The sequence below is a fragment of the Bacidia gigantensis genome (assembly GCF_019456465.1).
Source record: "Bacidia gigantensis strain McMullin 20006 chromosome Unknown contig_74, whole genome shotgun sequence".
Classification (NCBI taxonomy): Eukaryota; Fungi; Ascomycota; class Lecanoromycetes; order Lecanorales; family Ramalinaceae; genus Bacidia; species Bacidia gigantensis.
The window spans coordinates 1,484,758-1,499,234 of NW_025408613.1; the positions used below are offsets into that span (position 1 = coordinate 1,484,758).

The 14,477-nt window shown below is 49.5% G+C and overlaps 4 protein-coding genes across 4 annotated transcripts; 2 read left to right on the top strand and 2 right to left on the bottom strand.

The window, feature by feature from the left end:
• Nucleotides 1-1,451: 1,451 nt before the first annotated feature.
• KY384_000830 (uncharacterized protein) lies at nt 1,452-4,616 on the bottom strand (the record flags this gene model as incomplete). The annotated part of the gene is made up of 7 exons (XM_044809364.1): nt 1,452-2,397; nt 2,584-2,829; nt 2,876-3,231; nt 3,283-3,819; nt 3,876-3,897; nt 3,948-4,097; nt 4,144-4,616. 7 exons carry the CDS (start codon nt 4,614-4,616, stop codon nt 1,452-1,454), a joined length of 2,730 nt encoding a protein of 909 aa, XP_044665351.1.
• A 1,191-nt stretch (nt 4,617-5,807) lies between these two features.
• On the top strand, nt 5,808-6,235 carry KY384_000831 (uncharacterized protein; the record flags this gene model as incomplete). The annotated part of the gene is made up of 2 exons (XM_044809365.1): nt 5,808-5,885; nt 5,942-6,235. 2 exons carry the CDS (start codon nt 5,808-5,810, stop codon nt 6,233-6,235), a joined length of 372 nt encoding a protein of 123 aa, XP_044665352.1.
• A 1,124-nt stretch (nt 6,236-7,359) lies between these two features.
• KY384_000832 (uncharacterized protein) lies at nt 7,360-8,334 on the top strand (the record flags this gene model as incomplete). Its single annotated transcript, XM_044809366.1, has 1 exon — nt 7,360-8,334. One exon carries the CDS (start codon nt 7,360-7,362, stop codon nt 8,332-8,334), a length of 975 nt encoding a protein of 324 aa, XP_044665353.1.
• Nucleotides 8,335-11,968: 3,634 nt separating this feature from the next.
• Nucleotides 11,969-12,593, bottom strand: KY384_000833 (uncharacterized protein; the record flags this gene model as incomplete). Its single annotated transcript, XM_044809367.1, has 3 exons — nt 11,969-12,147; nt 12,182-12,459; nt 12,511-12,593. 3 exons carry the CDS (start codon nt 12,591-12,593, stop codon nt 11,969-11,971), a joined length of 540 nt encoding a protein of 179 aa, XP_044665354.1.
• Nucleotides 12,594-14,477: the final 1,884 nt, after the last annotated feature.

The following is a 14,477-nucleotide window of genomic DNA, read 5'->3' on the forward strand; positions in this document are numbered from 1 at the left end:
GACGCAAAAGATTTCAAATGTTGAACCACAGGCGCCTTCTTGGGAGAAAAAAGGGAGTCATATTCGGAGGAACATCAAGACGAAATTTTCTTGAAACCGGCCTTTTTGCGACTCCGAGCGCTTTTTATTTCGATTACAATGCAAATAGGAATAGCAGACGAGCGAGTTCAATCTGGCGATGTGATATGCGTCTTCGCTGGCGGCCGAACGCCATTTATCATCAGACCCAGCTGAATCTTGATCACTACAGAAACGTCTGCGCAGCGTGCGTCCTCGGCATCATGGATCGAGAAGCATAGGATGAGACGATAATCCAGACATTCACATTAATCCAATCACTGTCGGCGGGAACTTGATGCACTTAGGAGGGAAGGCATGTGATTTTAAGATTCATTCAATGATAGAGAAACGAAAATCACTCGTTCCCTTCTTCTTTTGACCCCGAGTATGAACGCCGCGAAACGTAATCTTACCATTTTGCAACCTCTTCCAACAATGTCTTCCTAAACACCGGGATCATGAAATCGTTTTGAATCACTATCGATCCAGACCACGAGGATTTGCAACAAACGTGGCACCATTGACCATCTCGAACTAGGCAGAAATGACAGCCAGACTCAACGCACGGCCGGACATATTTCATGATACATGACATTTCCTACAGCAAGATCGTCGTGATTGGGATATGCACCAATCGATTCGTTGAAATCCGCAAAAAACGAGCACTACTGATTTCGATACCGGCACCAAGTGCACCATCAACGACAGCCGATCGCAGAGCAGGAATAGTCACACTCCTTCCCGCATATCCAGTGCCATCGTGCACTTTTCACACAAAGAGATTGGCTCGTGGTATCATTGTCTGCACATGCTCCATAGCCACAGAAGAACTAGATCAAGGCCTGAGTTGTCGTCTGGAAATATCAGAATCGCCACCACATCACCTATGGATGAAAGTTAGTGAAGATACCACACAGGCTCAAGAGCCCAAAGCGCACCTTCTGTAGCACTATCAAATCACATGAAATTTACGATTCTTCTCCACTCCTCCTACCACCCCCATATCAAGCGGGCGGAGCCCTCAGTCGCAGCAGCCACCACGACGCCGTTCAGAGCCGGTCACGTGAATGAATAGATTACACGAATTCCACGGCCAAGGGTCGCACACGGGATGCAGTCACCATGTATATCTAACATCAATATTACGAGTTCTATTACTAATACTCGCATCAAGGAGTTGATTCTGCATGCCATGCAGGCACTCATCGACAAGCACCCGCACGCTCTAATCTTATGAGCAAGAAACTCAAGACGGGACCTCCAGAGACTGTGCTCCTCCACCAAGAACTCCCTCGCTAAACCGTGAACAGAGCAGCAGCACCTTGCCTCCAATCACAGCCCCCACGCAGACCCTCTATTGACCACTCTCCACATTCCCTCCCGAGCGAAGCTTACGCCCCCTTCCCCCTCCCCTTCCCCTTCCCCTTCCCCCCCCCTTCACCAACATCCTCCATCGCGCCCACTTTCACCGCCCTCAACTCCACAATCTCATCATACCGTTTCCCCAAACACTCCTTAAGCCCCGGCTGCGGAAGCTTCTGCAGCGCACTCACAGCCTGTGCCGCGCGCTCCTCCCACTGTGTATGCCGCTTCTCCCACCATTTCAGAGTTTTCGTAATAGAGCGAACCTCCCAGCCACCCCCACCCCCCTTCTCTTGCTCGAAGTTCTTGAAGTAGTCGTATCGGTATCGCAAGTGGCTGCTGATTTCGCCGGACGGCTTGGTGGGGATCTGAAAAGTTTGCTGCTCGGGGTCCTTCAAGAAGGCGTTCATTTCTGCGCACTCTTTGCACTGTTTCTTGGTGTCGCATTTGGTGGGGTCCATGATCTCTTCGGGTCGAGCCCAGTCCGTTGGCTTAGCGGGCTCTATTCCTACAAAGCGCTGGATGTAGGTGGCGGCGAGTATTTGGGCGGTCTTTTGCGCCTGTGGAGCAGACGAGTCTATGACGTTGATCATCTTGTGCAGAAATGGGGTGAGGAATTCTTTCACTTGCTCGTTGGTGAGCTTGGGGACTTGATCCTCGATTTTGTTGAGGAATCGTGACGGCAACTTCCCTTCATGGGCGGTCGCGCGCTGGTAGAGCTGTTGGGCTGGACCAGCGATTTCCATTTGAAGTGTTTTGAGACGGGAATCGCGAGCTTTCACTGATAAGGCATAGTAGCTGAGATTGAAGGTTGAAAAGGCTGGACTCAAGATTCGCTGGAGAAGGCTTTCGAGATAGATGTTGGACTGGGACGGTTGTGCTAGGCGATACAAGAGTTCTACTAGCAAAGCGTTCATGAAAGTTAGGTCCTTTGCAAAGTATGCCGCGAAGACTCTGGCGCCTTGATAGAGAACACTATGTTTAGAGTCAGCGATGTCTCAAATTTCTAATGAAAATGATTTGGCAACACGGAAGGGCGTTGTAGCCTCGAGGTTTAGCCACGGGTTGTTGCTGCCGTTTCCTTCATACTTCATACAACGTTCTCTGCAATCGAAGGGCGGACGTTCCGCCAGGGCTACCATAAAAGGGAAGGGCTCTTACAATTGACTGAAGGGCTCCTCCTCGCGCCCTACGATCATATCGACCAAAGTGGTAGCATCTTCATCGTGAACATCCTCAATCTTGTGCAAGCAACCAAACACTACTGTGTCCACCCATCTCCGTAGACGTGACTTTTCAAGCTCGTCTAAGGGGGCAGGATCTGTTCGGAGATACCCTAAACGAAATCTTTCGATATTTTTGCTGATCTGAGAGAGCTTGCCAGATTTTGTGAGACATTCAATGACGCTGTCTGGATCAGTGGCAGTAAGACGTTCGAATTGGGGAAGCTCACTCCTTTTCTGGCACAACCATGTCATCAAGCCAAAGAAGACCACCCAATTGATCATAGAGGCTTTCAGAGAAGCTGTCGGTAAGTTCGTTCACGACTTTGGTGAAAAGTGTTGGATCTTCAAGAGAGACGGCAGCGACAGCGATGGTACCAAGGTACTGATCGTTGGCTCCTTTGCCTTTGTATTTGCGGGATAATTGCCATTCACAAACTTGATGCAGCATTTTGCGCAGGTCTTGGTCATCGTTCTGTTTCAGCTTATACACAAGCGATTTTACAAGGTTGGCTAATGGTCCAGGACCATATTTGCTTGTCAGCAAGAATCTGGCAATGAAACGCGCTGGCACAATAATCATCACCTATGGGCAACGTTAGTCATACTGTTGCATAGTCTATGAGGACAGACTTACACTGTCTTTGAAATACTGCTCTATCTCCGCGTACTGGTTCCCGGTGTAATTTCCACCATGTTGGACGTCTGGGTCTCTGTCTTTATAAGCCGGCAAATCTAGAAAGAGCGAGTCTGGTATCCTGAAAGATCTATGGACTGAGAGATTATTTCCATTGACGTCCACGATGTGAGGAAGCAGATATTCAGACTGGGTCTCTTCGCAGTCTTCTCCGTTCATGTCCGTGACATGCATCTCCAGGTTAGCGAGTAGGGTGAAGAAGTCGCCATGCAAAGCGCAGCTTTGTGTCATATGGCGGGCACGGTGATAGTCGGCACCTTTGAGTCCAGCCAAAGTCAGTCCTCTGTTTGTGTAGTTGTGTTCTAGGGCATAAACAAGGGCTTGAGGGGCATCGTCTAAGCTTGACCACTGCCTCAAGACCGACTCCGTTTGCTGAATCTGCGCATCGAGCATGGAAGCGGATTGATCGATCTGGTGGTTAATTTTGATAAGATTGTATGTCAAGACCCAGCGACGACCTCCTTGAACTGGCTCGATCTTCCAGAGTACCTGTCAGTTACATCTGAACGCTAAATTTGTGTGAGCCGGCATACCTCATGAGTTACATCATTGTACCTGTGCATGAACTCAGCGATGAATCAGAGACATACAAATAAGAGACATACCAAGCAATGAAGGTGGCGTCAAACGCTGAACGCTCGCTTGTGGCAAACTGAAGCGATTTCTGCCCATGACGCAGTCGAACAGCCCCGCCCGTGTGCTGCGACGGAAGACAGATGACGAGAGTTGCAAACATTCCAGGGATTTTCTCAGTGCTTTTGACAGTCAGCTAAAGATCTTGATGCATTAAAAGTCACTCACTCTTTATGCTCCTTGAACATTGCGCCTTCCTCATAGAGCAGCATCTTGTACAAATCTGCACGGACATTGGTCAATGCACAAGCGACGCCGAGTTCGCCCAATACGTGCTCAACGATGCGGTTCAGACATTCCTGCCAGCCATCGTTGAGAAGTTGTATTTTGTCAGCATCTATCTGCCATGTTTTCCTGATTGACTCATCCACCAGCGTCTTGTTACCTTTACCGAACGGGGCCTTGTTGCTCGCCCTGACAATAGCCTTTGCATCTTCTTCTGAAAGCGGGAGCCTGATGAGGCCAAGTGGATCGATAGAAATACCAGGGTTAGCAAAGCGTTCTACAACACCGAAGGTCGCGAATGACCCTGTCGAATGAACGTTATTGATGCAATAGCGCAAGTTGTCTTTCACGATGTCTCGCGGCGTACGTTCATCATCGCTTTTCTCATCGGATGACGAATCATAGAAGTGGGCCATCCTTGGGGAGCAGGTTCTCCAGCTAGCAATTCGTGGGACACAGCAATTGACGCCGTCTTATTGCGCAGCGCAAGTTTCTCACTCGAGCCACTTGACTCTGGGTATAAAGATACGGTAAGGTCTTACTATCCGTACAGATACTTTTCATCATCAGAACATGATCACCAGCTTGCTGATTTCGACTAAGATGATTGCGTTGTGCTACTCGAGTGTTGACAAAACAAAGATCTTATCGATAAGATCTCTTTTATTGGTGACGGATGACGTCACTGTCACGTCGCGTACAAAATGTGACGCGACCGAAAATCATCCAGCATCCATTCTCGCACTCTTTCAGCTGAGAACCTGCTCTAAAGATCTGACGAACCAATGGAGTAGGTTTCAGAGGAGACTCTCGTGTCTAGGTGTAATGCGGTGAATTAAGTGGCAGAACGATTATCTCTAGGTTGCGACTACGAAAAGCTTTGAGGAAGCCGCGCTTTCTCTATGTCAAGGCTCTTTCTACCCAACGTATCACCTAGGAGATGGGAAGCTCCTCGACTCAATTGCGTTAGTAGCAAGCCTTCCTAGCCTCGAGGGCAGACAAGTGAAGAAGTCTGAGTCTCCTTGCGCGATGATGTTTATTCGAGACGCATTTTCCTCTGAGTCTCATTGCCTTGTATTGATTTGAGATGTCTTTTCTCCTCTCTCACTTTCTCCTATGTCTCTTGATGGCGGATTTCGTCAGCTCGTAAAGCCAGTCTTAGATATTCAAGCCTATGGTGTCGAGTGAACATCGCACAATCAGACGCGAAACCTCAAATCTCAGTACAACCTACCTCAATACTGTTTCGTCAATGCTTTCCGGGGGCTCAATCATTGAGTCAAATACGCTTTGTTCTCCTGGACCCCGGGTACGCAGGGGCTTATTGTTCATCAAAGGCATTGTTATCCGATACTCTCAGGGCCCACTACAATGCACTCCCTTTAAATTCAATTCACTGGCCTTGCTGAACTTCTCCCACCCTGATCTTCAACTAAATGTCTCTTGCCTCAATTCATTGCCATAACATGTCATCACCGGCGGAAGCGCACTGCGCTCGAATGAAAATGTAAGTCAGACCATCAGTCAAGGTCAATCCAGATACTGATCTTCGCAGATGGTATGCCTCCAGCAAGACGTCAGGCGACTTCGTGATATGCTGTCAAGACATGCGCTTTCCAGTACACAAAGCGGTGCTCTCCTCGCAATCTGATTACTTCAACAGCATGTTTCAGCGTGATTGGAAGGTAAGTCCGTCGACAGTTCTGGAGATCTTACCTACTGACCGCTGACACCACGATAGGAGAACGCTCAAGGCGAGGTCGAGCTTAAAGAGGACGTTTCATTCGTAGTTGAAGCCATGATACAATTTATGTACTATGCGGACTACGAGCGGCCAGCCATTGAGTCGTACGATTATGAATTTGAGTTCCTGTTCGACGCCCAAGTTTATGTCATAGCTGAGAAATATGGCTTGCCGGATCTGAAACAACGTGCCCAAGAAAAGTTTTCATCTCAACAGACCTACGAACCGGGCGAGACTAGGTTCACCTCCAAGATCGCCTATTTCTCGGAGGCGGTCGAAGTTATTTTATAATAATACTCCTCCTTCAGATCCAGCAGTACGGGACTTACGGAACATGATGACGGAACTTGCAGTTCGACACATCAGCGACTTCCTCAAGTGCCCCGACTTCAACCGCGTGCTCGGCGAAATACCAGAATTCGGAGCTTCCCTGGTCAAAGATCTGGCACGCCAAGTGGAAACCCTGACAAATACAAAGATGTACCAATGCTCTTCTTGTGATGGAAATTCACAGGCCATTCTTGACAATAGACCTTACTATCCGTCGTCATAAGCTGTGCGGAAATATAATGGACTATTAGTCGGGTGCGAATGTTGCTGAGGGGTCGACTTGACGGCATTTGAGCATAGTCGGAACCCGGATGGCAATGAATTGTTGGAGAATACGGACAGCACTGATAGTGGATATTCGGAAAGTATTTGTCAAAGAAGAATGTTATCCTAGAAAGTTCCGAGATTATATCAGCGCTTGTTCCTAGACGGCCAAATCATCCGGTCGACATAATTTATGTCCCAAACGTAAGATCTCATCAATTAGTCTGCCATTTCAAATGTTCAATCGTCTACAATACATAACCAAAGGTTCGAATCTTATCCTTTTCCTAGCTCGACGACTTCAATAGATGCAGCACGTCAGCTTCAAGTCAATGCTAGCCTTAGCGGAATTGGCTTGCTATCCTTCCACTTTCTGAATTACAGGGTCATATCCACAACACTAAGACTCTTACACGGTTTTTATTAATAAGTGAGAGCTGGAGAGAGACATTGCTCTGGAAATGCTGCACAAATCGAGTCACCTGTCCTCCCTGGTTGCACTAGGGAAGTAAATTAACTCGCTCTCCTTGACAATGGAGGCAATGTAGAGCATGCTGACGTCGGATTGGCAAATAAAGCCTTACTTTAAGCTTCAATCGAAGTCCTGTCAGCGGAAATATCTCATGACTAAGGCTTTGCCGAGGGGCGATTCCATTCATGCGTCGAGCTGACTAAAGCCGCCCTGCGTTGTGGTTGGGGATATATAGCGGCCTCAAATACATCTCTTGACCTCTGAGCCAAGAATTTTCGAAGTATCTCGCCAGTTACATCTGCCGTACCCGTTGAATTAAAACTACAACAATTCTTCAAGTCTAATCATCATGTCACAGAAGCCATCAAAGCCGGCCACTGGGGCAGGCCTCATAGCACAAGTAGGGACAACAATAGCGCACGGAGTCATCTCATCCACCGTTGCAGCGGCCAAGCCCAGCTCCTCCAAGCCCATTCCTCCGATAAAACCCGCACCGTCTGGCCTTCCCCCTCCTCCGCCCCCTGGACAAGCCGGGTCCTCCAGCGCAGCAGCACCAGCGCAAAAACCAAGCCCGTCTAAAGCTCCTACTCCCCTACCACAAGCTAGCTCTTCCCAACCAGCCCCCGCACAGAAGCCAACGCAAGCTAATCCTCCTCCCCCAACTAACCCCGCGTCTACTACCAAAAACAGCACGAGCTCTTCCCAGCCAGCCCCCGCCCAAAAGCCAACACAAGCCACTCAACCTCCTCCCGCATCAAAGCCCACATCTACCACCAAACCCAGCAAGGTCAAGGCAGTCGTCAAAACCGACTGCGTCATAACCAGCATCTGGCGCGTCCGCAACGTCGTTTCCGGCACTCCATCCCCGCGCACCACCATAATTTCGCAGCTCGCCGAGAACCCCGTGGTAGCGATGGGACTGCACTGGAACCTCAGCAACACACAAGCCGTAGGGGAATCTTTGGCCAAAGGCGTAAACCCCGAAGAAATCGAGACGCTGGTCAAAGTGTGGGATCGGCAGCACTACGCAGATTTCGTTGGCGACGACGATGCGGTGGTGGATGTGAAGACGTTGACGACGAAGGCGAAAGTGCCCACTGGTGTGGTGTTCGGGCTGGGGTACGCGGCGACGCCGAATCATTGTGTTACGGGCAAGATAGAGAGCGGGGCGTTGCGCTTGACGGACTTTCAGGCGGATCCGAAGGGCAAGGACGTTACGGCTGCTGTGATGGGTAAGCCGTTGATTTGCGTGTTCTGGTGGGATAGGGGGAGTGCGGTGAAGAAGGTGCAGGATCCGATGGCTGCGCATGGGTATCAGTTTTGAGAGTTTTGTGAGATGTGGAGGAGATTCGTACATAGATTGAGGGATTATAGTGATTTAATTTAACGGATTGGGACGTACTAGCTTCCTCGCTTGCGTCTCTAATGGGATTGAAAAATACAGATGTCCCCAGCAGCACCACAGATAATTTTATTACTTCTGTCTGCTTAATTCCTCCGAATCAGCAAATTTGAGGCGCAGGGAGCGTCTCCAATCAATTTTCCTGACCTAAACTGCATGGGTCCTGCGATCACGCCTCCGAAGCAATGCAGACAGCTCGCAGTCCTCTTGCCAGTGTTCGAGAAGCAGGATCAGAAACTCGGCTCAAGGACGGGTATGAGTAAACAGAACTGGCAAGATTTTCGATGCATTCGTAACACTTTTACACCTCGATGTCACCCCGACAACTGAGTCTACCATCTTCTCAACTCACCTAAACTTTCCGCCTACACCCCCAACAATCACTAACGCTGACCCAACCTCCCACACCTAATCCACCCCGCTCAAGCCAGACCAGACCACTAGCATCCCCTCCCCCCCCCTCCGATCATCTAACACTGCAATCCACCCAACTCCCCTCACTTCGGATTACAAGTCCTCCCTCCAGCAGGATTACCAGGCTGGTTATTAAAGCAGACCTGGCCCGTCTTGCCGCAATCGGCGACTAGTTGCCAGGACCCGTCTTTACACAACAACTACGTCACACACACACACGATACATCAGCCTTGCCTTCCCAATCCTTCCCTGTCCGTGGCAATTCTCACAACTCTCCTGGACGGAGGCAGGGGGGGAGGGGAGGGGGAGGGGACTCACAATAGCGCCCAAATTGCACGAGCAAGTCTCCGGCCCGGCACGGTATGTGGTGTCGCAGGAGCCACCGCATGGCTGGCCCAGTTTGCGCGCGAGAGGGTATTGGTTGTTGCAGTCGGCGGGACAGGCGCGTTTTTTGAGCGGGGAAGCGAGGGCGGGGGTGCCTTCGATGATAGGGGTGGCGGTCGACACTGTGAGGACGGTTGATAGGGCGAGGAGGTTGAGGAGGGAGAGTTGCATTTTAGCTGGGTATGGATGGGAAGAGTGAGCCTGCTGGGTGCTATTGAGATGGTGAAGGGGATAGAGGGAGCTGTGGTTTGCTGGTGCGAATTTGGGGGGTCGGGGTTTTGGGTGCTGGTGTTTTGTGGGGCGATATGGGAGTTGAGAGAGTTTATATGTTGGTCGAGAACAATATGGGTGGGATGCTGATTTGTCATGACGCCGCTTCTTGACTCGGAGTTATCACGCTGCGAGCATTGTGGGCAGACCCAAACTCACTACGGTCGGATCTTAGGGTGGACTGAGACTATTGATCTCGTACGTGGTCGATCTGCAGCCACGTTCCTTCAAACTTAACGAGATGAGCAGAATCATAGTTAAATTGAGGTCTTCTTGCGAAGTTTGGTGCTTTGTCTGGGCCCGGTGAATAGGTGCAACCAGCTGAGAGAGATCACAATCTTGGTCTGCTTATGAATCATGCACTTGATCCTTGAGCTTGCAGAGTCGCTAGGCTTGCGAGAGAAAGACCAAGTCTTTGATATACTACCTGCAGGGCGATGTAAATGCATCTGGTGGACAAAATAATCAGGCTACAACGACTGAAGAGACCGAGCTCAGGCGAAGTAAGTCAGTTGCAGGGCATATTCAGCTGACATGGATGCCTTGATCTGCCTTTCTCACGGTAAAGTATGGCGTTGTGGCTTGCATCTTGCATCGTCGAGCGCTAAAGAACAAAAAATATCAGCTGAAATCCTACTCCGAGCCAGCAAAGATGACCCAAGGTACGAGATGAGCAATGGCTTGGCGCATATATGCAGGGCGGCGCTCGACCCAGACCCATTCATGCACGTGGTTCAGCTCCGCAATGGCCGATGGCTTTGTGCCTCGCACGACACGAAAAGGGTATGAGCAATGCTCTCAGATCTTCTGTCAGCCAGCCGGTGGGAATCTCAAGGCTAGAGTCGAAAATGTGCATGCGGTAGATGAAAAAGACCCCTAGAAGCAATGATTATTCTAACTCCGGATCCCCTCCTTCCACGTTTCTTGATTCTCAGTTTCTTGCAGTATCTAATCACGTTAACTGCTAATAGATTGATTGCAGACGGAAATTGCCAGGTAAGCTTCGCAAACCTGGCTCCTTACGAAAACCACGGCTCGCTTCGCGACCACCCTTGACTTAGATGCTGAGCGTGCAGTAGCGTCTTCAGGTAAGTGCACCCTGCAGTCCAAGGCCTAGATCTCGAGCCTGAGTCAGTCACTTACCGGATGTATTGACAATTCCACCGATCACCCGATGTGGCTCGCCCTGCATGAGAAATGCTCCAGCGTTCTTCAGAATCCATGATGTAGGCCCTAGTGCCTCCCCACATGTGCCAATATTCTCGGCGTTTGAATCATCGCACATCAGCTGAAACGACTTAGGTGTGGACAGGGCCCCCGATCGCCTTAAGACAAAGATGACGGCGCAATCGATGCAGCCCAGCATGTGCTTTCGCTTAAGGCAAAAAACAAAACTTGCGACGGCATAGGCATCTTTATTTTATCAATCGTGGTTTTTCGGTCTCGCTTTAAGGGGAAGCTCTTAACGCAAAGCCGTCTCAAGGGTTGAATTGCGACGCTACAGGTTGTTGAAAATGCACTACACCGATGGGACTTCGGTTTTATTCCTAGAGACACCGCTGACTCTGTGCATCACATTGCCGGAGATTTTCCATGTTCTTCCCGTGACCAATAAATGCTAATCAATAGGTAATAGCATCCATCAATCCAACAATTTGTGCCTGTGTTCACAGTTCAGGTGGCCGCGAAAGGCTCTGCACAAGATCAAAACTGCGCCCAAGTGTCATTCTTTGGTACTCACTTGAAGCATTTCTGGTTACACCACATCACAGACGTCTAGACTTTCTCCATAGTCTTCAGTCCAAGTGCAGGATTACAGGGTAAGGCGTTTTGGTGGTCGCCCAAAATCGGCTTCTGCAGTGACAAAACCCTGCATTAGTGACTCTGAATCGTCACCTTCGTTCTTCGTTTGGCTGATCGCTGGTTCACATCCTAAGATTCAAGTCTGTAGCACAGTTGTGTTCGCGCGCAGTGGAAGCTTGGCTTTTAGTGAAAGGGTGTGATTGGCATATTATTGAATATACGATAAAAGTGGAGGCAGCCTCTGTAACATAGTTTGGCGCGGGTGGAGATGCTATCTTGCTGCCATGCTCTTGCGTGGTGCATATTTGCGCTCTTCTCACGCTTTGATTCAGCAATCCAAGGATCCTGAAGTAGCACTTTGGCGGAGGGTCTGTCTTTTAGATCTAGCTTCATGAGCTTGCAAATAGACTCTCTGTCATCCCTCGAGAGGTAATTCTTCCACTAATTCCATGATCATGAAAAGTATCTCGATTCGTTCGCTATCCAAAAGACTCTGATAGCTCAAGGGAAATGGTCCGAAGAATTTGTGTTGATTTCGCATCACCTCTGCTGCATATGTCGGCTCTGTCGCCTTGACATTTCGCGGCTTGAAAATATGGAAATGCTCCCCCCAGATAAAACTGATAAGCTACTTGTCTTTAGCAGAACAATGTATCATTGTCAAAGGGAACCATACCGTAGCTCCTAATGATCAGATGGCAGTAGGAGTCCCCCAGTCCAGATGATGTGGTCTTCAACGACGTCATCGATGTGTGTGCTATCGCCGCAGTCTGCCAACTTAATGTCGCTGAAACGATGATTGTGATCGCCACGATTGACGAGTATATTGTCAGGTTTGATATCTGGGATAGTTCGTCTCAGAACTGACGAACTCTGCAACATCAGCATGCCACTTACCGGTGTGAACAATCCCCTCTTCATGCAGTGCAGCTAAAGCTTGGAGAACAGTTTTTGCAACGATTTTGACATCTGATGGCTGAAGCTTCTTCTCTCCAGACTCAGTGAGCAGATTTGTCTCGAGATACTCCAGCACCAGCATCGGAGGCTCTGCGACTTCGTCGATCAAGCGACGGAGAGATGGCACGTGACCAAAACGCCTGAGTGTCCTGCGCTCCTTGTTGAGGAGATGGTCTTCTGCGCTTTTGACAACGACGTTCTGCTGAGTAAGGCAACTTCTGCAAGAGGCAATGAGCAACGCAGAGCGTAATGAAGGTGGAGCATCTCACTGAGCCCGCCACATGTTTTCTTTTAATTCCTCACGAATGACATACTGACCATAGGCCCCTTCAACACTACTACCCATCTGCATCGATACACTTGAATAGGCCCTTCTCCATATTCTCATTGCTGGAGTCCTACTTAGAGATGATAAAAGATGCACAAAGTTGCTGAGGTGATGGAGGACAATACTGGAGTCTCGTGCGACGGAACCGATCCGTGCCAAGCCCGCTCGGATATCAGTATACCCGGAGACCGTGCCCCCCAACGCCCGAGGTAGAGCTCCTGGGCCGTTTCTACAAAGCAGCTGACCAGCCGGTGTCGCTCGATGGAATTGTGATAGAATGAGGTATTTGGCGGAGTGATGCTACTGAGATATGAAAAAGTGGTGAGCACAAGACATGACTAGCGCATGCGGACTCCTGATTTGTTGCCTTAACAAAGTCCACAGTTGGGGATATTTGGGTGGGAAGACTAGTGCTCTCATCGAGGTTGTGGAATCGGTCAATTATGCATTGATGGACATAAAGCACCACCATTTCTCCCAGTATTTGACCTCTTGCCGAGTAGCAAGAGTCTCTTAATCGATCGACGTGCTAAGATAGGATTGGGCATCTGATTAGATGCCCAAGATAGAAGGGCTATTCATGAGCAGCGGCACTTTGAGAGCGCTCGCCTCTCCTTGACCTCGCAGCAGGGGTGCCTTGCGCGATCTTTGAAGTTAGTCGCTAGTTGCTGGCTGAAGGACGTTCGAAAGTACTCTTTGATGCCACTAATGCTGGCATGATCCGATCGAGCAGAACATGGTACGGTTCCTTCTCTGGCCTGGAGCAGCGTAGATTTGACTGTTATAAGCGTCACCTGACCGGACGGAGCGTTGGGATCATTCTTCTTTGCCCTGAGTGAATAACGCGATCTAAAGCATGCGCATATATTCCCGGGTAGGACTTCTTGTCTCTTCTCCAAGCCACGTCTTGGGCGGTACAGGCGGTCTCTCAATATCACTGTCGAGTCCACCTAGATGAGGAGACTTGGCTGAAACTTTCCTTCCCCTGCTTTGCGACTGATGTGCTACCCAGGTTCCAGATTTCTTGCGCTGGTATTCATCGTAGTCGTCGCTACCGTAGGGTGGAATCGATGCTAGGTGGCGGTACAGTCGAGGTAAGACGAACAAGCAGGAGCAAATGATTCCGAATCCAAGTTCTGCATGTGACCACATCACTGATTGTTCCTTGACATAGGAGTAGTCTACAGCATGGAAGAGCATGATGATGTAGAAGAGCCGGAAGATGCTGGCGGCTATGGCACTTTACGGTAGGTCAGTCAAGTGGGCACGTTCCAAGCAGCAGGAGATCAACACCTACATGGCTCCACAGAAGAAGATACCCGATATCCCCAACTTGCGCGATCGCGAAATATTCAAGTGCCAGATTCGCCACATTGGCACAAAGAGCATTGCCATGTCCGAGAGCGCATTGAAAGTCGCAGAGCTTGTATAGAGAACGTAGATGTTCATACATTTCCCAGGCAGCTCCATGTGCCATATTTTCCGTCGCGGACTACATGACACTATCGGTATGATCAGGTAGATGGTGTAGTAAACTATGTTGACGGCGTTTAGGGTTTGTAGCGTCCAGTAACATGGATCGCGGGCCTGGGGGCAGAAGACACGTTGTACGAGAAGAATGATGGAGAGTTTAGTGAACAATGCTGATGGGCTGTAAATGATGTCTTCGTAGTTGGTGTACTATTCATCGTTGGTATCAGCATCTAGGTTTGGACCATCAATCAACGTACTCTTAGTTGCTCAGAGAGGTCTTGAGATGTGATGTTCCATTGGTGAGTGCCCCCTCCTGCGTTCACGACCTTGACTATAATGGCTGCCCATACACAATAGAACAGCTGTTTTTGTCAGAACACTTCCTTTGGTGGATTTCATGACTGCGCACGAAACCAAGGATGCACATGTCTCACG